At 35.1% G+C, this 27,279-nt stretch overlaps 1 protein-coding gene across 3 annotated transcripts in view; it reads left to right on the top strand.

Moving 5' to 3' along the window:
- Window positions 1–22,510, top strand: part of ccdc85a (coiled-coil domain containing 85A) — a 40,579-nt gene extending 18,069 nt beyond the window's left edge. For 2 of the 3 annotated variants that reach the window (NR_135163.1, NM_001320191.1), the window contains 2 exon segments: window positions 19,261–19,318; window positions 21,150–21,515. Coding sequence is in view for 2 of the 3 variants with exons in the window: in NM_001320191.1 (NP_001307120.1) it covers window positions 19,261–19,318; window positions 21,150–21,165 (74 nt within the window). In the remaining variant the exon portion in view is untranslated. 3 annotated transcript variants of the gene reach the window in all.
- The last annotated feature ends 4,769 nt before the right edge of the window (window positions 22,511–27,279 follow it).

Genomic DNA, 27,279 nt, shown 5'->3' with positions numbered 1-27,279 from the left:
TTTTGTTACTATAAAAATACTATGACATGCATGGCTATTGACTACCATTGATTGTTTGTTTTCATGTGACAAAAGACTAGGTCACACTTTATTTTGATGGTTCGTTTGTTGAGTTAAAGTTACATTGCAACTAATTCTCATTAGATTATAAGTAGACATTTAGGTTGGGGTTAGGGTTAGTGTAAGTTGACATGCAGTTGCAAAGTTTCGTATAGGCAGTTAAATGTCTGTTGAAGGAGCAGTATCAACAAACAATAAGCAGACAGTCTACTAATACTCAAATGGAGCAGCAAAATAAAGTGTTACCAAAGCCTTTATACAAGTGCTCAAAAATGTTATTATTTTTGGAAACATAAGATTTAAAGCAGGCGACATGGTGGCTCAGTGGTTGCCTCACAGCAAGAAGGTTGCTGGTTTGAGTTCTTCGGTTTCCCCCACAGACCAAAGACATGTGCTATAGGTGACTTGAATAAACTAAATTTGTATGTAGTGTATGTGTGTGTGTGTGTGTGTGTGTATGGATGTTTCCCAGTACTGGGTTGCAGCTGGAAGCAGTGTGCGGATTACACACTGACAATCGGGGGGGTCAACTTTTTTGATTAGGTTGTGTAAAACATGCATCAGTCATGTATGTATTTATTGTTAATTAGATCTAGTTTATTAATACAACATATTTAAGTTTTAATTTTTTTGAGGGATATTTATTGTATTTTAACCTACAGTATCCTCTGATTAGCCCTTTCAGATATTTCTGTAGGTCAAACTACACAAACTCCATCTAATTTGACTTTACTTTCAGGCTACATGTAGAAAAAAACACCTATTTTACGAGGAAAAGTCTTGTGAATACTTCCGATGTTTATCAGTGCTCTAGATCTGCCAGTTTCATATTTTTTTCTGGCATAGACTGATTGATGTGATTTTGCTTTCACAAAGGTATAAACTGTTATGGGGTGGTCAAATCTATGATTTTTTTAATTCTTGACTGTTAAAAAATGTTAAAGAATTTAAGTCTTTAATTATTTAAAACCAGTTTAGAGTGAACTATTTCTCAGTATTAAATAGCTGACCCCCCATACATCTTGTTTTCACATCCTTCAGGGTATCAAGCGTTAATTAGGGGATCAATCCCCGCTAAACCTCCCTGTAATTGTTAGAGGTTCATTCCACTGTGGTGACTCCTGAAGAATATAAAGACTAAGCTGAATGAAAATGAATGAAGATTATAAGACACAAATAGTGGAAATATGAGACAATCCCTGGGGAAAATAAACAGAATTTATGGTCACCCTAGTTAAAATCCAGTTGCTATTATACCTATTTTTTCCAAATCAGTGCCTTGTTAGGTTTAATGATGGTTACAAAGCAGTAGAGAACTCGTCTGAAGGCTGCAGCGTGAAGCGTTTGAAGGGTGCAGTTGTGCAGTGCTAAAAGCATTCCTGTAATACACCTGCAATTTTAGTACTGTCCTTTGGCCTGTGACACAACAATAGCAAACAAGTACTGTACTGTCTGTTTTGTAGTTGTACACTTTAACCACACATTCAACTTTAAATTGGATGGCCTTTCATACACTGTCTTCTTAAAAAAACTTGCTGAAATCAACTAAAACATATGCAAGAACCCCCCTCTAAAATGAGTTTAGAGACCAGAAAACCACTTTCAGCAGATGTACAGTATTATCCCAGCCTGATCTCACGAGAAAACGTAAGTATTTTACGTTTTGCCAGTTTAGTGGCTAATTCGTACGAATTCGTACGATTTCAGTCGTACGAAATGATACAAATTTAAAAAGGAGGCGTTGCACCTAACCCCACCCCTAAGCCCAACCGTCATTGGGGGATAAGCAAATTGTACTAAATTGTACGAATTAGATCGTACGAATTCATACGAATTAGCCACTAAATGAAAAAGTTACGAATTGCCGTGAGATTGTGTTGATTATCCTGGAATATGTTTCATGAATAATAAGAAATCTTGCACGCTTCACATGTGAAAGAAGTTGGAAAACATGTCATTTCAGTTGCTTCTCATTTCTCTGAGGCAGTTCGTGGCTATTTATAGGATTGACAGAAGTGTTATTGTGTATGTATGTTTGTTATCTTCTCAGTCGTCATAGGACTTTAAGTAATTATAAACATGTCAGAACACCCAAGGTGAAATCACAAGCTGTTCAACCCATCTTCATTATTTTTTGTTTATTCCATGCACACAGGTAAGATGTTGTACATACGTAAAGACAAACAAAAGTACTGCCATCATTTAAGGCCTATTAACATCACACTGACAGGTGCAGAGAATCACCAGATTGCATTATGTGTCACTTGTCAAGCATTCCTCAATCCACCAAGCACTGATTCAGCATGTTCAGGAAACAAACTATCAAAACAAGGCAAAAACAAGCTTTAAAAAATGCCAACAGACACGAATAGGGAAACACACCAACAAAATCCAACAGTCTGTCAGCATTTGCCAATTAAATGTTTCAAACAAATTAACGAAAATGACTAAAACATCTGGATTAAGTCCACATGAAGTTGGTAATGTACAGAAATATTGTGGACCAGCACAAATATGTGGACATTTTGATCTGAAATTACATACTTTGGTTTATGTGTGGTTGATGAAAAACAGGATGAGTTCAGAATTCAAAAGGTAGTCAATACTAGAATAATTCCACAGTGTAAATAAACTGTGTAAAAACAGTGTAAATATAGTTATTACACAAATTTTCCATAATTGAATACATTAAATTAGATTAAAATCACATCCAAAATTACTATAATGTTTTTATTGGCTATGTAATAATTCTTCAAAATAAGTAACTTTTTGAGAGCATGTAATTTCGTGAGTTTACCATTGTTGTTTTGTTTGTCAAGTATAGTACATGTAAATGGTATGAGACCAAACGCAATGTGCATGGCAGCAACACAGTTATTTTTTTTTGAGTTTACACACTGAGATAATGTTATTGTTTTTAAAAACTTTATTTTTAAAACCCTCTTTTTTATAAGTAAAAATTTACAGGTCAAAAATATGCCATTAGAGTGTATATGAATGGACAAAATTATTATAAACGAAACAAAAAACATAGCTTTAATGATTGATGACATAATAACAAAATTTAGGATGAACAACCATTTGATATTCATTCTATCCTTTCCTCGGAAGATCAGATTAGCTAATACGCTCTCATATTGTTCCCACAAAAGCCCTGAGAAGCTGAAATGCTTCAGTTTAATTTCAGAGTGCCTCTGAATAACCGTAAAAGCCATTGTGAAAATGAAGCACTTGAACACACGGAGAACATAGTCGTCTTGTGTGTTTTTAGACTGTGCAGATGGTCTTGAGTTACAGACTCTTGGGTTTTAAGTTATCCGAGGTGTCATTTTTTTTAAGTACAGTATGTGCTTAAGCTCTATGGGGACACACATAGCGTTTATGGAAAGTCTGAAGTGCTGCTGTGTTTTGGGATGAACACTGGGAACGCTTCAGGGAAATTGCTTGTAGAAGCTGGGTCAGTAGAGCAGCCCACCCTCCATCAATGCGTGAGTGTATATGTCAGAAAATACATCAGTTTTCTTATTAACACTTGTGTTTTACCGCTCATACTTTGCTTTGCCAAATGTAGTGCAATCTTAGGCTATAAAAATGGATTTTTCACCTATGAGAAAAGGATCTCCTCAGGGAAGATGTGCTTGTTAGTAGAGTGTGTTCCTGTGTAGTGTAGAGACAGATTGTCTTCACTCTTAATAGTGGTTATTGTTTCATTTACGCCTAGGGAAAGTACATTGCTTAAACTATTTGAGCTCCACAATGTTTTAAATTGTGACTTAATCTCTTAACTGACCTGATTTTCTGCATGGCTTTCTTTTGTTTCATACACCATGATGGCACAAACACTATGGAGGGCATCGCGATATAGCAAAACAGTCACGCAGATGTGCTTACAAAAATAGTCATCTTTTGCCTGTAGGAAATTGATGAGGTCAACAAGGTCTGGATTTCAGATTTATTTGCAAAGAAGCTCATTAAGGGTTGACCTTGTCCACTGGGGAGTATAGGATGACCGGAGGATCTCGGCTGAGGTGGGAAGTTGTGGCTCATTGTCATTCATTCCTCGTAAGGGCAGCAGGGAGCACAGTGCGTTTAAGGATAGCGATCAGGCTTTTCTCCCAGAACATTCTGTTAAGTAGGCCAATGGGCTATTCCTCCTCCTCTCATTAGCTTTTCACTTTGAAGTCAATCTCCTCCCATTATGTTTTGTTTAAGAGCGTTTAAAGCATTAATATTTATATTCTCCTTTAGCCTGATTCTGAGCTACTGACCGATTTCACTGCAAAAAAAAAGAAAGAAAAAAAGATCCTTCTTTACAAAGTGTTACCTTTGCACTTTTAAAAATAAAGATTCTGCAAGGACACATTTTTTGGAGATTCACTAAAGTAGTTTTTTGTTTTTAGCAAACATTGTAATGTGATGTGAATTTATATAGGACATTTATTGTGCGCCCATACATCTAGCGCTTTACAATTGTGCAAGGGGGTCTCTCCACACCACCACAAGTGTGCAGCATCCACCTGGATATTGCAATGGCAGCCACAAGACTGTGTCACCAGTGTGCTTATCACACCTCAGCTGAAGGTAAAAAGGAGAGACACTGATAGACCAAATTCAGTTAATAGGGATGATTGGGAGGCCCTGCTGGGTAAGGGCCGATGGAGGGGATTTGGCCTGGATACCAGGGTTACAGCTCTACTCTTAACGAACAGTGTTATGGGATTTTTAATGACCACAGAGAGCTAGGACTCCGGTTTAACGTCTCATTCAAGAGACATTCTCACTGACAGTATAGTGTCCACATCACTACTGTGCGGCCCATTCTGGCCTCACTAACACCACTTCCAACAGCAACCAAGTTTTGCCATGTGGTCTCCCTTCCAGGTACTAACCATACTCAGCTCTGCTTGGCTTCAGTGAGCAACCAGTCTGCAGGCTGATATAGCTGTGCCATTTCTTTATGTTACAGATTCTTTTGTTCTGTGAAGAACATTGTAATAATCGAAATAACTTTATTTGTGCAATTGAATTGATGTTCTTCATGGAACCGTAGATGCCAGTAAAGAACCTTTTAATAGTGTTTAACAGTATTGTTTTTTTTCTGGGGTGAAATTGTTTTTTGTAGCCCCATATTAAAAATTGGTTCAATAAATCATTATTAGGTGGCACGGTGGTGTAGTGAGTAGCACTGTTCTCACAGCAAGAAGGTCGCTGGTTTGAGCCTTGAATGGGTCAGTTGGCATTTCTGTGTGGAGTTTGCATGTTCTCCCCTTTTTTGTCATGTGTTTCCTCGGGGTGCTCTGGTTTCCCCCACAAGTCCTAAAACATGAGGTGTAGGTGAACTGGGAAAGCTTAAATTGTCTGTAGAGTATGTATGTGAAAGAGAATGAATTGGTGCTTTTCAGAGATGGGTTGTGGTTGAAAGGGCATCCGCTGCATAAAACATGCTGGATAAGTTGGCGGTTTATTCTGCTGTGGCGAGCCCTGATTAATAAAGGGACTAAGCCAAAAAGAAAATAAATGAATGAAATCATCAATCGACTAAATATTAAATATTATAAAATGTCAATTTTTACACTATAATTTTTGCTCTGTAGTGCTGGTTTTAAGCATAAATGTCCCTTTTAGTTTAACTATTAAAGGTGTCATAGAATAAAAATCTGCATATACCTAAGCATAGGTAAATAGTTAATGGTAATGACACACCTTAGGCCTGAAAAACAATATTTTCTCATTCTCAGCCAAGCCTTGTGAGTGTAGAATGCAGTTAAAAAACAAACCAATCCAAACAAAGCCCTGATTGTGTTGTTCTACATACAGTCGTATCGTTAATACAGTATGTCGGCCCCAGCAGCGTTTGATTGGCCATAATGTTTTAAAGTGAAATTACGACAATTATCATTTTTACTATAACACAGCTTATTACATTTCCTATGTATGTGGGAGTCTTATTGTGTAAACTGGACAATGTTTTTGAAGTCCCCATGAAGATGCAACTGTTATTTTTTTCGTATAGCGATGCAATTCCTAGAGAAACTAAATATTAAATGACAAAACGGTGGGTATGGCTTATTTTTTGTACTGATTGGATGTAGTAAAGTAGGCATTTCATTCAGAAAGTTCGGGAAAAGGGTTTGGGGAGAGCTATTACAACCTAATAGACTCCTCAACATTTCTGTTTGTTGTCAAAACTGACAGTTGGAGCAGCGCGGTTAAATATGTTTGCCATGACCAATTCATACAATATGTGTAGTTGTGTGACAACTTGACTATAAAAATTTTGGAAAAGTAGGAGTTTGAGAAAACAGATTCTAAATTTATTCAGCGCCATCCCTAAAAGGCATAAGGTCTGTTTAACCACATCTTTTGTTAGTTTAACGTGTATATTTTGAAATTTGCCACATATGTTTATAATTAGGCAACAAATTCTTGAAAACTTTTAAACTCCTAATGTGTGCTGAGCATTTTTCTCCTTAACAGTGAAACATCTAAACATCAGCATGCATATTATAGCATTTTAAACAATTAGCTTCAATATTGTACTCAGATATATCTGTAGCCATAAGCACTGCAGTGCAATACAGTAACTGATGCATCAATTATCTGAATCTGCACATCAAACAAGTAAAAATAACCGAATCCTATGTGTTGTATTGGTTTTGTCATCCTTCATCCATGAAATTTAGCCCTGGGCCTTACGGATTCAAGAGACAGCCCTAAATATATTGATACATTTGTTCTAAAAGTCACCTTGGGCTATTTTTTGGATCACAGCTTTTCTGTAGGATAACAATACAGCACATTATATGCAGACATCTGTGTGTGTGGAAATTTCAGATGAGTCAAACTCTTTGAGCTTTCGTGTTGTAATTGCTGTATGGTCTCCACGAAAAGTCTTTTCCATATTTGGTAATGATGACAGTAGTTTTCTCTTGAGTGTGCGTGAGTTCTTTGAACAACAGAATAGCTTGTCTTTTCTGAGGACATCAAAGGCAGTCGCTCCTCTTTTCACATCCATTTTATCATCTCTCCATTCAACCACCAACAAACAGGCCAAAGGTCCAATGGACTGATGCGAAACATATTGTTCCAGTATGCTTATTGACTCACAAGGCTACTTTATCTTTTCTGACACCGCTCAGCTTCCATTCACTGATCTGAAATGGTTAGTCTTCACTTTGACAGCAGAGAGAATAAGACGCCATTTAAACCAGTGGATTTTGGTTTTGAAATGATGTTTTATTATGAAAGCATTCCTTGTCCAGAATTACATTTTTATTGCGTTTATTTGTTTACACTATAAAGTAGGGCTGCACAATATATTGTTTCAGCATCGATATTGTGTGTCCGCAATAGTCCCAGATAGCATATAAATGTGGGCCACTTTAGGCAGTTATGCGGAACTGTTGGCATTCCTTTGGCCCAGACAAAATGAATGTGAGCCTGAAGTGGCCCACCTGTACAATTGGGGGCCAAAGATTCAAATTCATATATTTGCCATTTAAGGCAAAGATTTGGCACTAATGGCAAAATGTAATCTGAATGTGAGCCTAATGTGGCCCATGTGGAAAATTATAATTTTGGCCCAAATAACAGAGGACAAATGTGGGCGACAGTTGGCAGAAATGTTCCACAGTTATTTAAGGGTAATCTGGATCTAAACCTAAAGTGGCTCACACGTGTAAGTGCCAATGTGGCCTGGGTATCTTTAGACATATGTGGGCCACTTTTGGCAAATATTTGGCACAGTATCCTCTGGCTATTGTGGTTGTGAGTCTAATGCGGCCCAGAGAAAATATGGCAAATGTGGCCCAGGTTTTTTAAAACATATGTGGGCCACTTTTGGCAAATATTTGGCATTGTAAACTCTGGCTAATGCAGCTTTTAGCCTATTGTGGCCCATAGAAGATATTAAAAATGTGGCCCAGTTATTTTAAAACATATGTGGGCCACTTTTGGTGAATATTCGGCACAGTAAGCTATGGCTAATGTGGATTTGAGCCTATAGTGGCCCAGAGAAGATATGATAAATGGGTCCCAGTTATCCTAAAACAAATGTGGGTCACTTTTGGCACATATTTGGCACAGTTATCTCTGACTAATGTGGCTGTGAGCCACATTAGATATGAGGAGATATGGCAAATGTGGCCCAGTTATCTTAAAACCTATGTGGACCACATAGACTAAAGTCACCATCATGGAGAAAAGTGTTTGCTTTAGTTGGGCTCATAGCCCTGAATCTGTTAATATAAATTTTATTTTGGGCTGCTGTAACTTTTAAGAACTTTGCTTGGAAAGTTTGTTCATTACAGCAAACAAAATGAAGTGAGGCACAACCTGTGATGAAATTATATACTTCACTAATGTTTACCAATGTTTAATCCATTATTAGAAGTAATAGGCCAGATCTGGGCCAGAATAAAAGCAAACTGTGGCCCAGAATAGGGTCAGTTCTGGTCCTGGTGACAAACAGGATCAGACTGCCCTAGAGCCATCATTCTGTTCAGTATCTGGTCTAGATGTAAATGTCTGGTGTGGGCCAGATCTGGGCCAGAATAAAAGCAAACTGTGGCTCAGAATAGGGTCAGTTCTAGTTAATTTGGTTGAATTCTGGCTGATATGTTATATTGCTATGGCTTAATTGTGGCCTAGATGTGGCAAACAGGAGCGGACCTTCCAAGTGCCATCATTCCATTCAGTATGTGGGCCAGATATAAGTGTCTGGTGTGGGCCAGAGTTGAACCACATGAATTTTGCTAGCTGGGGTCACATCGCTGGATATGCAATGTTGAGTTGGAATCATTATTGATCAGCACCACCAAATTATAACCATAACAGAATAAAAGTTTATCATTTGCATGTGTTTTAAAGGCATTTCAAGAGCATTCAGGCACAAAAAGTACAACATTTGTAACTTTATTGAAGAATGATTTTACTGAAATATTCATACAAGGATGACTACACAGTGTTGTTTTACATTTGACATTTAATTAATCAATTTCTGTACCTGAATACTTATTTTAACTATTTATTATTAATTATTGTACTTTATTGTATATATTTTTACATACTATTTGTATATTATTTTTTATACATTATTCCCACTCTTACAAAATCACCCCAGTCGATCTAAATGAATGATTTCTTTCCAAACAGAGCTATTCAAGCCATCTGGTGAAATTGTATTCATATCACAATATATATCACAGAAAATCTAACAACGGCAATGTCAGATTTTATTGTGCAGCCCTACTTTAAAGCCTAAAATGCATGATATGCCACCATTCACACTCATTGGGCATCTTCATATTTGCCCTAGTATAGTATCTGTACAGTATTTGCAGTCTTTTGATTGTGTAATGGTCTTATGAGGGGGGCTTGACGAATCAGGGAGGGATATATAATAGTCCTGATGACCAGTCAGAAAATGACTGTGGATAGCTGTGCCTTTGTTTTGAAGGTTTGCATTTCAGTCTAGTGTTATTAGACCCTAAAAAATGGGGTCTTCAACTTTTACAAATGCTAGTAAAGTAGTGTGATTGTCAGGCGTAAATGTAACAAATTTTAGGGGTGTCATTTACACTAATGTGTTTTCATTTTACAAATGCATTAGTGTAGACACCTAAGCCTTTCGTCCAACCAATAAGTTGCTTGAAAGATAATTACACTACAAATACACTCACAGGTCACTTTATTAGGTACACCTGTCCAACTGCTCATTAACGCAAATTTCTAATCAGCCAATCAAATGGCAGCAACTCAACGCATTTAGGCATGCAGACATGGTCAAGATGATCTGTATTTTAAAAACTGCTGATCTACTGGAATCTCTATGCACAACCATCTCTAGGGGTTACAGAGCTAATAGAAAGGCAACATTACAGTAATTTGTTACAAATAAGGTATGCAGAAGAGCATCTCTGAACACAAAACACATTGAAGACCTTGAAGCAGATGGGCTACAGCAGCAGGAGAATACACCGGGTGCCACTCCTGTCATGCTAAGAAAAGGAACTTAGGCAATAATTGGACAAGAGAAGACTGGAAAAAACATTCGGACAGTAGGGTCAGAATTTGGCATCAACAACATGAAAGCATGGATCCTTCCTGCCTTGTATTAACAGTTCAGGCTGCTGCTGGTGGTGTAATGTGTGGGGAATATTTTGTTGCCACACTTTGGGCCAATTAGTACCAATTGAGCATTGTGTCAACGTCACAACATACCTAAGTATTGTTGCTGACCATGTCCATCTCTTTATGACCAAAGTGTACCCATCTTCTGATGGCTTCTTCCAGCAAGATAAAGCGCCATGTCATAAAGCGTGAATCCCGTCACACTGGTTTCTTGAACATGACGATCAGTTCACTGTACTCAAATGGCCTCCACAATCACCAGACTCAATCCAATAGAGCACATTTGGGATGTGGTGGAAGGTTTGCATAATGGATGTGCAGCTGCCAAATCTGCATCAACTGCGTGATACTTTTATGTCAACATGGACCAAATATAGAAAAATATAGAGAAATATTTTCTGAACCTTGTAAAATCTATGCCACGAAAAATTAAGGCAATTCTGAAGGCAAAAGGGCGTCTAACCCGGTACTAGTAAGGTGTACCCAATAAAGTGGCCAGTGAGTGTAGATTTTGTTAAAGTGAAACTAAAACTGGTGACATACAGTATATGAGAAATGCCAGAAAAATACACACGCCTCATGACAATACCTTTACTTTTTGGCTAAATTATATGAATTTATATGATTTTTTGGATGATATACACACACCAGTGATGTTAACTAACCAGTGATGTTAACTGATTAGTTATGTTAACTTCTTATTTTAAATCATGCATTTTCATAGAAATTAGATCATGCAAGTTCAACTCTATTAGCCACTAATTCCCCAAAATGTATAATTATTATATGGGATCAAGGAGATCACTTAGATTTAAAAAATGTGTGCAAGCTTTACACAAGTTTACCTTCCGTTATATTATTTGTAATTTACAAGTCGATTTGGATTATCAGACGAAAGAAAACACAACTTGCATATCAGCCTGAAATTCAATCAAGTAACTCTATGTCCCCTTGTTCTTTTTAAGAGACTGAAATGTATTGATTTGTGCTTGGTGCTGTGCTTCTCACAGGAATATTCATTCCACTCTCATTTTAAACCGAAGGGCCAGACAGCGGTGTGAACTAGCGCAGATGATGAGAGACTTAGAGAGAAGGCTGATGGGATTGTTTAATGAGAGGCCCAGCCACTGACCTTGTGAAGGGCGGCGGGGAAGCCCAGTACTGACTGATTACAGCAGAGACAAGGGGAGAAAACAGGAGGAAGGGATAACTTAAGAAGTGGGTTGTTTGCAGAGGAAGATGACAATATCAGCCTCTTTTCTGCTCATCAACATGCATGTACAATGATGCACTCATAGGACACAGAGCCTGAATAAGAGTGTCCAGTCTGTATCCAGTCTGTATCTCCTGCTGGATCACACCTGCTCCTTACATGTTAATGAAGATTCTACTGCAGTGCTGCTCAGACACTTCCAATACATTCTCAGAACAACACCGCACTGCTGATTACTGCGCTCACAGAGCCATTGTATTGAAATTCCTCTTATTCCTCTGGATTGTGCTTTATCTCTCTGCAATTTTCTGCAGCTAATTCAGCACAGACCACTTAACTGTCCCTTTTTAGTTTTGGCCACAGTGGAATTTAAAGCATACGACAAATATGTGATTTCAAACTATTTCTGCAGGACAAAAATAACAAAAATTTAAAGAATTGCACTGTAAACATCCAACATTTAACAGTTTCTTCTATTTTATGATTTTTATTTTATTTAGAGCTTTCAAACTGCATTAGGACTATGAATAATGTTACAACATCTATCTATCTATAGAGGGTACGGGAAGTATTCAGACCCTCCTAAATTTCTTGTCTGTCTGTCTGTCTGTCCGTCTGTCCGTCTGTCCGTCCGTCCGTCCGTCCGTCCGTCCGTCCGTCCGTCCGTCCGTCCGTCCGTCCGTCCGTCCGTCCGTCCATCTATCTATCTATCTATCTATCTATCTATCTATCTATCTATCTATCTATCTATCTATCTATCTATCTATCTATCTATCTATCTATCTATCTATCTATCTATCTATATCCGTATCTATCTGTCTGCCCGTCCATCCATACATCCATCCATACATCAAAAATAAAAAGTCTGTGTAAATAAATGACATGCAGTTTTCAAAATTATTGCAACTTAAGTTCCAAACACTTATCCATTTACAGTTTTTTTTTTTTTTTTTGTCGCTTTGGTGCGTTTCTCACAACACTTGTGCATTTCTGCACAGCAGTTAATGCATTTCTCAAAACAATTGGTACAAACTGCAAAACCTAGTTAATAACCTGCAAAACCGCGTCACATGCTCAAAATGAATAGTTCATTCCTCAAAAGCAAGTATTTATGTCAATCAAAGTGTCAGTGTCATCAAAATGAAAAGTCCTGACACCATTGTTTATGAACAAAATAGTCAAATGGCTTTGTTATGTTTTCATTATGACAGTGCATAATGAACATCAGTACATGTTCAGTACATTTTTTCAATGCAATAAAGTCAGATTTTGGTGACACTTCCTGAAAATGCTCAAGACAGCACTATATACTATTAGCAAAGCCATTTGAAAACTACAGTAAAGTTAGACATCACTGCATTTAGTGAGCTATCTAAGTACAAGACTCTGAATATGTATGTTTCACATTTGCACTGAATTTGCTTTTTGCAATTCTAATGTATTCACAGCATTGTGCAAAAAAATACAGTTTTTCTCTGTGGCTTTGGTGCGTTTCTCACAACACCAGTGTATTTCTGCACAACAGTTGATGCAGTTCTCAAAACAATTAGTACAAACTGCAAAACCTAGCTGATAACCTGTAAAAGCGCGTCACATGCTCAAAATAGATAGTTCATTCCTCAAAAGCAATGAAAGTGTCAGTGTCATCAAAATGAAAAGTCCTGACACCATTGTTTATGAACAAGATAGTCAAATGGCTTTGTCATGTGTTCATTATGACAGTTTACTCTGGACATTTTTTCAATGCAAAAAATCCGATGTCAGATATTGGTGCCAATATACCCCCAAAAAGTACCAAATATTTAACCTAACTGCTGAGTTATTGATAAATAACCAAATAAAGGTTAACCTAACAAAGCAAATCTGCTAGTGTTGCATGCCTCTAAACCTTAAAATAAACCTTATTTAGTATATAAGTTTACATGTATGTATAAATGGTAAAAAAATAAATAAAAAACAACTAATTTCTTAATATGCATTGCTTCTTTATCTAATTTCTCACAGTGTCTAAAATAGATATTATGATATTATTATATATAATGATCTGATCCCTTTAAACCCAGCCTTTCGAAGAGCTTCTCTTGTTGGTTAGATCTGTTGTGATTGGTCTACTGCTTAATGCCAGAATGTCAGTGACATGACCAGGATTGATGGCATTAGTTTTACCATATCAATTTGTCTTCCTCTGCAATTGCACTTTCATTCTCAACTCCAAAGGGTTTCCATGCACAGAATGACAGTTAAAAAATGTATGACCTGCTAGAAAGTCCATATAGCCTTTTTCGCTGCATGGAGTACTTCAAAAGAATATAATTTTCGCCTAGTTTGTGACAACAAAGCATATTAACTCAGAGAGAAAAGAAGGTCAGTCGATGCTATACAGTATTTCCGTATACTGTGGATGTTTTTCTCATGTAGATAATAGAACAAAAGTTTAAAGGATATTTTTGAGACACTTAATTTATGCAGATTCAAAGCCTTTAAGCTAATCTACTATAAAAAAACTTCTTTATTTTTTGCTTTCTTGAAAAGCAAAATGCTAATGTAGTCCATAAACAACCACCGTCCTCAAAAACACATTTTAGTTTATTTAACTCCCAATGCCTTAATTGTGGAACAGGGTCACAAACAAGCTAAAAAGGCAGTTCTGTCAATAAAACTCATTGCAGCCTAAGGAGGAGTTTCTACTCTAAACACATTAAACTCAAGTGTAAGCTTTCATGTTTTATGGAATTTCTTCCTAAAACCTTTCACAGCTCCAAGCTATACTTCTGTTATTATAGACATAATATTTTATATTGACAAATAACATTTGCGCCAAGTAAAACATCTGTACTTACTAGCAGTATTTGTGTGTATCTCTCTCAGGGCAGGGAGGCTTTATGTGTTTGTGAGTGTGGAATTTATTGCAGCCATTTGAAGCTGCAGAAGGCAGAGACAGTTTGAACTCAGGGGTGTTTATTAAAGATATTGACAAATGCAACATGTACAGAAGCGGGTCAGAGGTGTAAGCACCTTCATTCATCTCCTGCACTGCTGTTTTACTCCCTTCCGCACCATTATAATGTTATTACTTTACACTGATGGAGCTCTGCAAAACTATTATAGGCTTTAAATAGATGAGGTGTTTTCATCACGTAAAGGTTTTGAGTAGCAGTACTATGTTTAAACATAATTTTTGCACATAAAGTCATCTTTCTGCTGTAAAACAATCTATGTTCTCAGTTTGTTCCTAAATACATACTTATTTCAGTCCTCCATGTTCTAGATGATCACATTAAAGGTCTATAATATTAAATTGAACTGAAAGCTGGATTTTTGAGCCACTGGTTGCTTCTTGTTTGATTATGTTTATCGATTTTTTTACTGCTAGCTTGGAAAGATTTTATGTTTATAGTTATGGTTATGGCTTCCTAGCAAAAAAGAAAAAAAAAAGTTAAAAAAGAGGAAATTATATACACCATTTTAAAGTGAGTATACAGCACATATAGCTCGGAGAACAAAATAATGAAAGAACAATGTTTTCATAAACACTCAAAAAATGCTACTGTATAACCTAAATTTTAGTTAAACACTGATTGAAAATAATGGTTAAGCTACATAGTTAAACTGTATATTTACACTAATAACCATTTAATTATTCTTTATTTTTGAATTTTCTGCAACAACAGCAACAAAACATATTGTTTGTCACTTTGTTAATGTATGTTCAAATGGTGCAGCTATTCCCAGTCATTCCTAAATATATCCCAATTGTCAAACAATCTAAATTGAATCTACCATTCTAAATATAATAGTCAATATAAAAATGGGGGAAAAAATTACAGTGCTCTGATTTTGCTTAATGTTCACAATAACATGCTAGTAAACAAAATATAATAAAATATCTATAAATACATTTATATGCTTTTTATATTAATATGGTATGAATTGGGAGTAATCTAAAAGAGAAAGCACATTCACTGTAAAAAAATATATATATCCGTAAGTGCTTTTGAACTGCATCATGACACCTTGATCTTTCTTTCAACATCAATAAACCTTAAAAAGTTTGAAAAAGTGACTTTTATTAACATTTTTAATAGTTTAAAGTGATATATTGTCTGGGTTGGTTTTTTATTTTACGGTACAAAAACCTTGTAATAAACTTCCAGCTGCAACCCATCTCTGGGCAACATCCATACACACTCATTCACATTCATACACTATGGACAATTAAGCCTACCCAATTCACCTGTACCGCATGTCTTTGGACTGTGTAGGGGAAAGCGGAGCACCCGAAGGAACCCATGCGAACGTGGGGAGAACATGCAAACTCCACACAGAAACGCCAACTGACCCAGCCGAGGCTCGAACCAGCGACCTTCTTGCTGAGAGCTACCTACTGCGGCAGCATGTCGTCTATTTTTCTATATATTACATCTTATTAATTATATTATTTTAAACTACTAAAATGTCAAAAGCAGTCACTTTGTTAAACTTTAGAGTTGAATTTTAACATTAAAAGTTAATGTAGCAGAGATTAAGGTCCAATAATGCAATTCACAAATGTAAATAACCATAATAACCTGTGAATCACAAAATATGGAAACTGTTTTTATTTTTTACAATGTATAAAAATGATAAACCTAGATTACATTACTAGCTAGAATTTTTAAATGATTCGAAGGGTCTGTAATCTGTAGCAGACTACAACTTCTAGGTAATCTACCTAGTGCTGTAGATAGATGGATGGATGGATGAATGTGACTTTCTTGCAGATGATATCTCACGGGACGCATGTTTCCTGGGCTTTATAGTGACATATTACTGTAATAAGCCTTCAGCAAGGATAATCAATAGAGAAACAAATTGCTTTTTGGTTTGGCTCTGAAGAAGCTCAACCTATTTTAATGCATGAAGTCTGTATCTGAATAAGGATACTTTAATGTACCTTGAGGCTTTGTGTGTAAGTTGTGTGTTTCTGTGTGAGAGCGCACTTGTGTGTGTGAGCGAGCACATGAGGGACAGAGAGTGTCGCTGCAGAAGTGACACTTGACTTAGACAGAAGGTACTTTTCATCAGACACTCAGGGTCACACCTCCCGCTGCTGCAATCACACTGTACGTAACACACATTACAGCAGGTTTTTCTCTCTATCTCTCTCATGCCTTTCTCTACCCCTTGCTTTTTAAGATTGGTCAGTGAAGGTCTGCTTGTAAACAGAAGAATAATAACAAGACAATGACATGTATATTTCACATCCTCATTTATTTCTGAAAAATAGCTGACTATTAATCACTTTCTCAACTACATATATTATTACAGCAATGCATTAACTTTTTTTGCATTCAGCTATTTATGTAATCCAAAGTGACTATTTAAACTAGAGGGTTGATTATTATGTAACCTCTGCATCAATACTAAATCAATATCTTAGACAATAAACAAACAGCCTTGGTCAGCTGATTGAAGAAAACAAGGACTGCTAAAGCATTCAATCAATACATTTTCATGGACATCAATATTAGTGAGTTAACATGATTGAAAACGTGTAAGCAATGATTTTTGTTAACCTCAATCCTGAGTTATACTCGAGTCATGCTTAATTTTTTTCAATCATACTCAAGTTTTTTTTTTTTTTTCAGTACTTCACACTGATTTAAATTTATTATCTTCCTATTTCTTAAGATCTTAGGTGACTGAAATATTAGTCAATTAATAAATATCCGTTTAAATTATATTTATCTGTTTTGTCCAAATGCACCCAATATATTATTTTATGTTCACTGACAAATGGATAAAAATATTCATTTTCAAAATGGGGTGTACTTATTTCTGCCGAGCACTGTATAAAATAAAGGAAGAGCATTAAAGGGTTATTTTCACTAGGAACTCATGTCCTATTCAGAACATGGTAAATAATTACTGTAAACAGTCTTTATTGACATGCATATATTTTCAGATTTATTTCTTAAAGAAAGTTAGTACATACATTAATGTGGCTATATTTTTAGTTGTGTGCATTAATCTGCTTTTTTTTTATCCACGTTGACTATTTAAACAAGTGGGTGAATTGATAGTAAACTTTGGCTTTGGTAGAATACCTGTTCCTGGAACCGCAGCATCAATACTAAATCAATATCTCTAGGCAACAAACAAACATCCTTGGCCAACTGATCGAATGAAACTATAGGAGCATCAAAGCATTCAATAATTCAATGTCAATGCTAGTAATTCAGGATTAGTCTTGTGGTGTTATAGTGTTGTTCAGTTCCCACTAACCCGTGTTGCTGTTCTTAATAATAAAAGCTAAAAAAGGCTGTGTCCGAAAGCTCTAAAATGTTACCTTCAGAGGCATTAAGGCATGTTTGTATATAAATTGTTCTTCACTTCCTTTCTTTAGAGATACTATACTTTCCTCTGAGCAAATTTTAAAGGGAATAAATTTACCTTTGTGCGATCCTTTTCATATATATTTATATATATATGTGTGTGTGTGTGTGTGTGTGTGTGTGTGTGTGTGTGTGTACGCCATGAAAACAGTTAAAAGAATATCGAAGGCACTCTGATCATGAACTGTAAATATTGAGAACAAATGTACATACAATGTAGAAATTATCAAGTGAAACTAAACAATATACAATCAGAAAGCAAGACAGATGACAGAAGCATAACAAACACAGTTATGGTGAAGCGCAGAAAAATAGATTTAAATAGCAGAGATGTAGCAACAGCACAAATGTGTGTTCATTCATTCATTCATTCATTTTTTCTCATTTCTTTAATCATCCACCATGTTTATTATCATCTCAGTTATGCGAGCATTCAAACACATGAATTTCACTTGATGGTTGTGATAAAAAAAATAAAAAATACATCAAAAATGCCGATGTGTATGATGTCAAAACCTTGACGTCTATTTGACATCCACACATTGATGCCCTTTTGACCACCAAAATAATGAAACAAAATTAATATAAGGGTTATTCATCTGAAAGCTTAAATTTCAAATGACATAATTAACAATCACTACAATGCATGACCTTGATATCAAAACAACATCAAACTGAAATCTAAAGTTGCCGTCAAAAAACACGTAAAAAAATCTAAAATATCTTACATGATTTTGAAGTTACTTATTGCTGTACTTCAAGGTAACTAATATTAAATCTAATTGCATTTTTGATTAGTTTTTTTAATATTGTTTTTACATCATGGTAATCGTTGGGGTGTTTACATCCACACTCTGACTGAAAAATCTGTTGGCGTGTGGTGTGCTGTCTTTGTCACATTGTGGCTCACTACACCATATATGAGCAAAATGGTGAATATATGTTTCAGCCTGAATCATTTAGAAATCATGAACAACTGTTATTTTTTAAATAGTTCAAATGGTTTATCAAAGGATCTGACTCAAAAGAATGATTTGTTTATACCCATCGTCATTGTTATAATCAGCCTTGCTTATTATTCAGAACTGCAACATTTTGCTATATTTAAATAATTGATTTTTTCCCTTTTACAAAAAAATATCTGGGTGCTGCCCATTTAATCAAACAGAACAAGTGTAAAGACAATATGTTGCAGAAAATTATAGGTTGTTTCTTCTTGCCATTTACACAAAAAGGCTGAGTAAAACGGTGCTTGGGGTGAATTAGCCAGTCTACAAACAAGTGCATAATTACAATGATCTCTAAATCAGTGAGTCAGCCCACTTTTTTTGAGGAACTCAGTGTAGCCTGGAAAGACATTTGTATTAAGAAGTATTTGTGTGCTGTTATTAAATGAGCTGTTATTTTGATAATAGCATATTTAAAGATCAATATTAAATGGATCATCTAAAAACGTGCCTAATGTGTTGTTTTCCTCTGCAGCTCTGATATCTGCTGGCTGTTGCACCAGCGCCTGTAGAAGTGTCAAGCTTTGGGACAGGTAAACCGCACTTCTTTAGTGTACAGCATGCATGTTATTTATGCATGAATCAACTCAAAATAGGATTCACATGCTTTTTTTGTGGCAAATTTGGTTTATTTATTTGGCAAGGACAAATTAAAGTGGTGATTAGAGTAATCTCAAGTTACAGTAAAGGTATTCACAATGTACAGAAAATACTCTTATATGGTTTCAAATGAAAGAAATTTGAAATTAAAAAAAAAATCTTGACTTTGATCAATATCATTAAAAATGTTGTTGTATTCATGCGTTGATGCAAATGTATTATTTAATCTGTTTTCAAGAGTTCACACTTAGCTGATGATTGAATATAAAGCTTGTTTGGTATGCTGTCCCAGGAGAGAGCCCTGAGCTCATAAGATCCTCGAGCCCAGGGCTCCCTCCCATTTGCAAGCCGAGAGGGGAGTTTGAGCTCAGGTAGATCTTGAGAACTCTCCTGCTGTAGTAGTTAATTAACAGATAGTGATTGCTCTTAAGAAATAACTACTTACTAGGAGCATGTCTATTGCATGTTAGGGTATTTATAGTGGCTTAGGAATCGTCTGATTGGTGAATCATAAATTTGATAATGTGGGACCAGCCACAAGCAATCATAAGCATGTGATCCTCTCAAAATTAGCTTATAAATAAAATTCACAAGTAATTTTTTTTTACAAAATATATAAAAAGATTATCCAATTTGCACACCAAAATCAGCATATAATCAGTCATGTGACACTGAACACTAGAATAATATAATAACTGGAATAATAGCACAGGCAAGCACACACACAAACACACACACACATTTGTAAAATAAAATAAAAAGTTTTAAAAACATTGCAATCTGACTGCCTCCAAACTTTTAAGGTCAGTATGAAGCGGTTTCACTGGCTGTTTTCTGGAAGGTCTGAGGAGTAACTGACCTCTGCTCTGCTCCATCTAACAGAAACTAGCAGAGAAGTTAATATTTAATGATGCAGCAGATTTAATGCCAGAATAATTCAACCTGCAGGAAAGCATTAGAACGGTTTGCCCTCTTCATTTTGCTGAGTGCACACTAGTTTCCACACACATATAAAAACATGCATGCATACTAAAACACTACTTGCTAATAGTGATTGACCAAAATATTCCCAGGGCTGATAACTTGGCCAGTATTTGGCATTTTTTAATTATTGATGTGGGCCCATGAGTTTTTTATTTGCCCGAAGCATTTCAGATTGGGTCTTTGATACTTTACTGTCTCTGTTTAACACATCCAATTAATTAATCTAACAAAACATCTTTTAGTTACTTTTTTAAAAACCGACTTATACTGTAAAAGTAAAAATATATAAACTATTTTAGTCAGCAAAATGTATTTAAAATTGCCTATTATTATTATTATTTAATCAAATTGTACTTATAATTTAAATCTATTTACATTAGGTTTTTAAATGTGTCATTATTTTTATATGTATTTGATGTTTTTGGATAATTACTTCATTTGAATTTTTGTACAAGTTATTTTATTATTGTAATTATTTTCTACTAAATTGTATTGTAATGTGTTTTGGTTTAATATTAGTTTATTTAAATGAATTTTTTAGACTAGTAAGTACCTTTAAACAAATTTATTTTCTTCTTACATACTGTATATTCTACAGTTTTTTAAACTTTCTTCAAATATTTTCAACAGGCTCCCTAGCTCTCACTTTTGGTCCCCAGCTTGAATACTTACATAAATAAATCTGTAGTACAGCAAAAAAAAGAATCTTCGATACAAATATGTGAACATATAGAAAACATTGTATTTCGTTCTAATCCACTGCTTATTTTTCCTGTACAGTTTTGATACCTCCTGACCAATGCCTTGACCGGATCCAGCGGTGGGACTGTGGCCCTGAAAGAGGATCCCTGTTGCTTTAATATGACTTGCACTGACAGAAATGAAAGGCGAAGATGGAAAAGTGTGATTGAAAGACAAGAACTTCTAGCAGCAGCCAGTGTCTCTCGTCGCCCTCCATCAACATGCTGGTTCCTGCTGGTCTCCTAAAACAACTTACAGCCCTGCACAAACCCAGGCCTGGAGGAGGAATTCCTTCTGATTTCAAAAGCTGGAACATGATTGCCAAAAGGATTTCTCACATGGGAGATCAAAACATCTCTCTTTTGCCAACAAAATAGACCTACCTCCTTTGAATGAAAGCAGACGAAAAAAAAAAAAAGGTTGAAACAGGACTGAGAGGCTGACACCCATTTTGTTTACAGTTGCCACAAAACATATACTGTACAATCAGTCCGCACTGCAAAAAAAAAATCGTAATAATTTTTTACTGTTTTCTGGTAAAATAAAAAAAATAAAAAAACAAACCTAAATATCCTTAAAATATACAAACATACAATTACATAGACCAGTGTTTCTCAACCACGTTCCTGGAGGACCACCAGTTCTGCAAATTTTTCATTACTCCTTAACCATTCACACCTCATTCAGATCATCAGCTCATTAGCAGTGACTGAAAGACCTATAATGGGTGTAACAGACAAAGGAGAACTCCGAAACATGAAGTGTTGGTGGTCCTCCAGGAACATGGTTGAGAAACACTAACATAGACTACCTGAAACATCTCAATTTACTAGATTTACAAAATTTAATAAAGATGTTAAGATTGAACAACAAATTAGATTACAATAAACACCATTGTAAAGTATAAGACAATATTAAGGGATTTTACACCTAAAAATGAACACACCATTCATTCATCATTTATTTGTTCCAAAGCTGTGTTTCTTTCTTTACTTAAACAAAATAAGATATTCTGGAGAATTTTTGTAAGCAAATTATATGTTTGAATCCAAAGAGGGGAAAAAATGTATGTGGAAAATAGGAATATCCCACACAATTTTAGTGCAATTTGTAACTTTTTGATTATTGGCTAATTTGTATTTATTGGTTGATCCCTTTTGTACTTTTGAGTAGATCTCCTAATAAAATGTAAGTTTAAAAAAAAATGAAATTCTATCAAATTAATCAAATTAGCCACTTTTCTGACAATATGTAAAATAGTTATATTTCCTTATTGAATCAAGTTATATTTATTTTTTATTTAATAATAAAAAAATAAAAATAAACCATTGTTTCTATTAAAGGAGCCACCCCCCACCCCACAGATAATCACATCCTGGTAAATATCACAAATATTTATCAAATAATAAAAAAGAAAAATGGAATTTGCTACAGTAGGGGAAGCTACGATGTAAACAAAATACTGGTTGCTCTAAATTTTTAAGCTGAATCAAATGAACCTTATGAGTCATTGGAATTAATAATATATTTCCAATGTAATAATATATTTACAATATTAACTGACAAAACATTTTGCGTAACTTATACAATTAAGTTAGATCATGATTAACTTGACAATTAGCAAAAAACATATGGCTAATTGATCACATACTTTTCACAGTGTACTGTGGACTTTTTTTTGCTTATGTAAAAAAATTAGTTGCACCTTAGAAGATGAAGATCTGGCTCTTCTTGGTTCATAATACTGAACCTCTTTAGCATTTTAAAATGACCAAATCAACATTTCAGAAGTTGTTTAAGGTCGTCAGTCCGCTGGTTTGTCCATTAATGCCATCCCATTACAGACAGAAAAAGCTCTTTTTGTTATCATATGATCTGTCAAAACAAAATCACATGAAATTTATTCAGTAAATGTGTTTCCATTGTAGTTTGTGCACATTTTTTCTTATTGGATTTAAAAGGTTACCCTACTGATTTTTTTATTCTTAACTTTTCCATTAACCGTTTTTTTCTCAATATTCAAAAATGTGCATAAAAATACTTCCATAGTATATGGAAGTTCTCTCAACTCTCTGCTTACAAGTATTCTTTAAAATATCTTCAATTGGAACAATTTGATGACAAATGGTGTACTAATTAAAAATTTTGCCAGAACAATTCCTATAAACAGTTAACCTTTAAGGATGTTTCAATATTTTTTTTACTAAAGAGCAAACTGACAAAAACAGAGATCAACAAAATAAATGATTGCAGTGTGCCAAAGGTTTGCACACATAGCCAGACATCTATTACCAATCTAGTCTTATGCCTCCCAACAACACGGGCATTTCTTAAGCCGTCTTAAGATCAAGAGCAGTACTGTGCATCAGTGGCTCACAAGTTTCAAATTTTAGCCAAAATTTGAATGATATTGACATTGTCATATTGATCACTGCCTGGCTTTTATTAAGACCTATGTTTATTTACTATGTTGACTATGTGTAAAGTACGGTAGTTAAACAGTTAACTATCTATAGTCGCTAAAGTCAAGTCAAAGCAGGTGGTGTCTTAAATCGTCCCCCCTGTCTCTCAATATAACATTGCTGATCTTTTAGTAGATGCAGTGTTGCGTGATGTGAAAGAAGCACATAGAAACTGCTGCTGCATTGAGACTTGTGTAGTCGGACGCTTTAGACTTTTCATTGTGTCGAGTTCTCATGATCGCAAAGCTTCACATATCCTGACCATTTTAATGCTTTGTGAAATTGCCAAACCCATTTTATGGTTCACCAATAAAATGGGATTTTTTTTTTCTCTCTGTTTGTCTGTGGATTCCAAAGGAAGGGTGGCCCTATGGCTTGCTTGATCTCAGTAGAATAAGCAAGACTTGACTACATTTTGTTTTTGGACCATTTCTGAGAGACTTGTCATCCCACTGGACTACATAGACCATCATGCCTCTCTTCTGACCAGGTATTACACTAAAAAGTACAAACCACATACACCTGTATTGCTGCGTTTCATTTGAAAGGACTTCATCATTTTCCTTTGTTCCCTCACTAAATGTAACCTTCAGTATTAAAAACAGCAAAAGCTACTTGATAAGCTCATTATGATTAACCTGTGATTTTTATTTGACTTTATTTTTGTTGAAGATTATGAAACAGAACAGATATTAATATATGAAACTTTTATGTTTTTAAAAAGTAAAGAGTAGTTTAAGGCTTAGTTTTTTATATATGATAACTATGATTATTATTTTTGACGTACTGGTATTATTGAAGCTATAAATATTATTCTAAGAGATGTATGTAAAAAACAATAAAGTCTCCTTTATGTAAAAAAAAAATCTTCTTATTTTGACTTTTTATTCATATTGCTGTATGCGGTTTGCAGTTGGAAAACATAAGTATTCTTAACCCTCATGTCGTGTTCACCTCCCGCCCCTTACTATATTGTTCCTAGTCAAAATTGACCTGTCTGTTTTAACCTGCTTTTAATTAAATCTAAATTGGCACAAAACACATTTTTCAACACCAAATATTTATTCAACATTCTTTAACTGTGAACAGTAGTTTAACATGAATAGATAGAAAAATAATTGCTGTGAAAATATAAATAGTGAGTGAGTGAGTGAGGGAGTGAGGGAGTTGGGATGGTGTACAGTATATGGGGATGTTTTCTGTCTGATTGATGAATATAGTCTGGATAATCATTTATTTCCTTTGACAGTCATGTTTGACTAGGAACACCACAAGTGTAACGAGGTTGACAAAAACACTCAAAATTCAATGAAAAAGATGATCATAACGTTATATGTTCAAATGTATAGTGTGAAGGATACCGCCTCGAGGCAATCAGATGTAAAACACAATATTTAAGAGTTTTAACTTGTAAATCAGTCAGATTTGACCAGAACACAATAGGTTCATGTTAATTTGATTTGGATATAACTTTGAGGAGAAAATGATTTTGTCATCATTTACTAATTTCTAAATCGGTTTAACTTACCTGTAAAACACATACGAATATATTCAAATCACTTTTATTGTCACATCATCAGCAGCACGTGTGCTACGATGAGTAAAAAGCTTAGAGTGCATTAAAAAGGGATAGTGTTATTTGTGAATAACTCTCATTTTAATTTATTTGTTAATTATATTATAAATATAACTTGGAGGGGGAAAATATTTTGTCATCACTTACCCTCATGTCTTTCTAAGTCAGTTTTACTTACCTCTGTAAAAAAAAAAGAAATATTCTGAAGTATATTTTTAAAGGGGTGGTTTACCCAAACATGAAAGAGTACTCTCCATTTACATTTTGAGTAAGTGAAGTTTTTTCAGCCTGTTGAACAAAAAAATAAGATATTTTGAAGAATGTTGTCAACTGGTTTTACAAAACAAAAAAGGAAAAAAATAATACTCTAAATAATAATCTAAAAAAACAAAAAAGGAAACAAAATTACTATAAAAGTCAATGCCTTCCGGGTTCCAAAATTTTGCTTTTGAGTAAATTATGATTATTATGAATATTGATTATCTTGTCTTGATTAATGTGCCTCTTTAACAAAAATGATGAGGTAAGTACAGTATTTAACATTTTTTGTTGTTGTTGATGGTTGTTGATGTTTGTTGTTTGTAAATAAACCTTATTTAAATGTGTTTGTTAGTTAGTCTTTACCTGTACTGTACATCAAAATAGATGAGTTCACCCAAAACTAAACATTCTGTCATCATTTAATCACCCTTCACTTGTTCCAAACATTTTTTCTTCTTCTGTTCAACACAAACGATGACATCTTGAAGAAAGCTGGAAACCTGCAATCAATGACATCCATAACATTTGTTTTTCTATACAAGTCAATGGTTACAGGTTTTCAGCTTTCTTTAAAATATCTTTGTTTGTGTTTAACAAAATAATAAAACTTCTAAAGGTTTTGAACCACTTGAGAGTGAGTAAACAGTGAGTACATTTTCATTTTTGCGTGAACTATCCCTTTAAGGATGCTAGTGTAAATACTATAAAAAGAATTATGTGTGTCCTGCTCCGCCATGGTAAGTAGGGAAGTATATCAGGCAGAAGGTAAGGGCCAAAGAGCAGCTCTGTGTGCTCTGATTAAGATGTATTATTGTCAAGGGATCATGACACACTCTCACACACGCACAAACACTGAGTCCTAATGTCTGCTCTTTGCTTTTCACTGCAATGCAGCACACATTGTGATCCTGCTGAGAGCAGCCCGAATGCCTACCTGACCAAAAACACCCAATCCATCAACACAAACACCAGACCGAGAGGAACCAGAGGCCCATATAAATACACTTCTGCTCTCTATTTCTCTGACAAAATACACACACACACACACACACTCCAGCACACACAATTTCATTAAAAACTGCATCTTCATATTTATACTAATCAATATAATAATGTGTCATATAGAGGATGAGGCTCTGGCTCCCTTAGTCTTAGACTGAGCTGATGGAAAATGAAGACCTAAAAATGCAGCGCTGTTCAAAGACAAATAAATATTATGAAATGCTGAGCTGGAGAAATACTGCAGTTCTGCGCTTGTATTCTGCTTATGGCTAAAAGAGAGCTCTGCCAGAGGGAGTTCTTTCAGAATAAGGCAAAAGAAAGTTGTTTTTTTGGCTTTAATGAAGCCCCTGTGCAGATTTAATAGAACTTATAAAGTTCAATAAAGTATAATTAAATATCTAAACATCAATGAACACTCTTGCACCACATGTATTTGTATTTGTATACATGTATCTTATAGGATTTCAGCAGGTTTCCTGAAAATCAAGATTAAGATTTTTTTAAAAGATATTATATAAAAGCACGGATAGCAAATGTAACATGACATATAAGCTGTTTTACTGGCATTTTTCATAGGTTGAAAAACTGATGCATACAGAGAAATTCAGAATAGTGGTCACATATAGGCAAATGGTCAGTCGTCAAGGAATCAAAACAATAAAACAAGGCAAAGGGTCAAAACTAGACTGGTAGGAAAAGAAAACGCTTTGTGCTACAGGATTTCAAGACTCAGCAATGAGCAGTCTATATGCTCTGAGTGATCAGTCCTTGAGCAGCTCCAAGCTGTGTGTGTAATCAAAGGTGAACCAGAACAGGTGTGTGTGTGATGCCTGAAGGGAGTTGTAGTTCATATGGTGGCAAATTTGTA

Source organism: Danio rerio, chromosome 13 (assembly GCF_052040795.2).
Source record: "Danio rerio strain M-AB ecotype USA chromosome 13, GRCz13ab, whole genome shotgun sequence".
Taxonomy (NCBI): domain Eukaryota; kingdom Metazoa; phylum Chordata; class Actinopteri; order Cypriniformes; family Danionidae; genus Danio; species Danio rerio.
The sequence above is the reverse complement of the archived record's forward strand: the minus strand, read 5'-3'. Positions and strand labels throughout refer to the sequence as shown.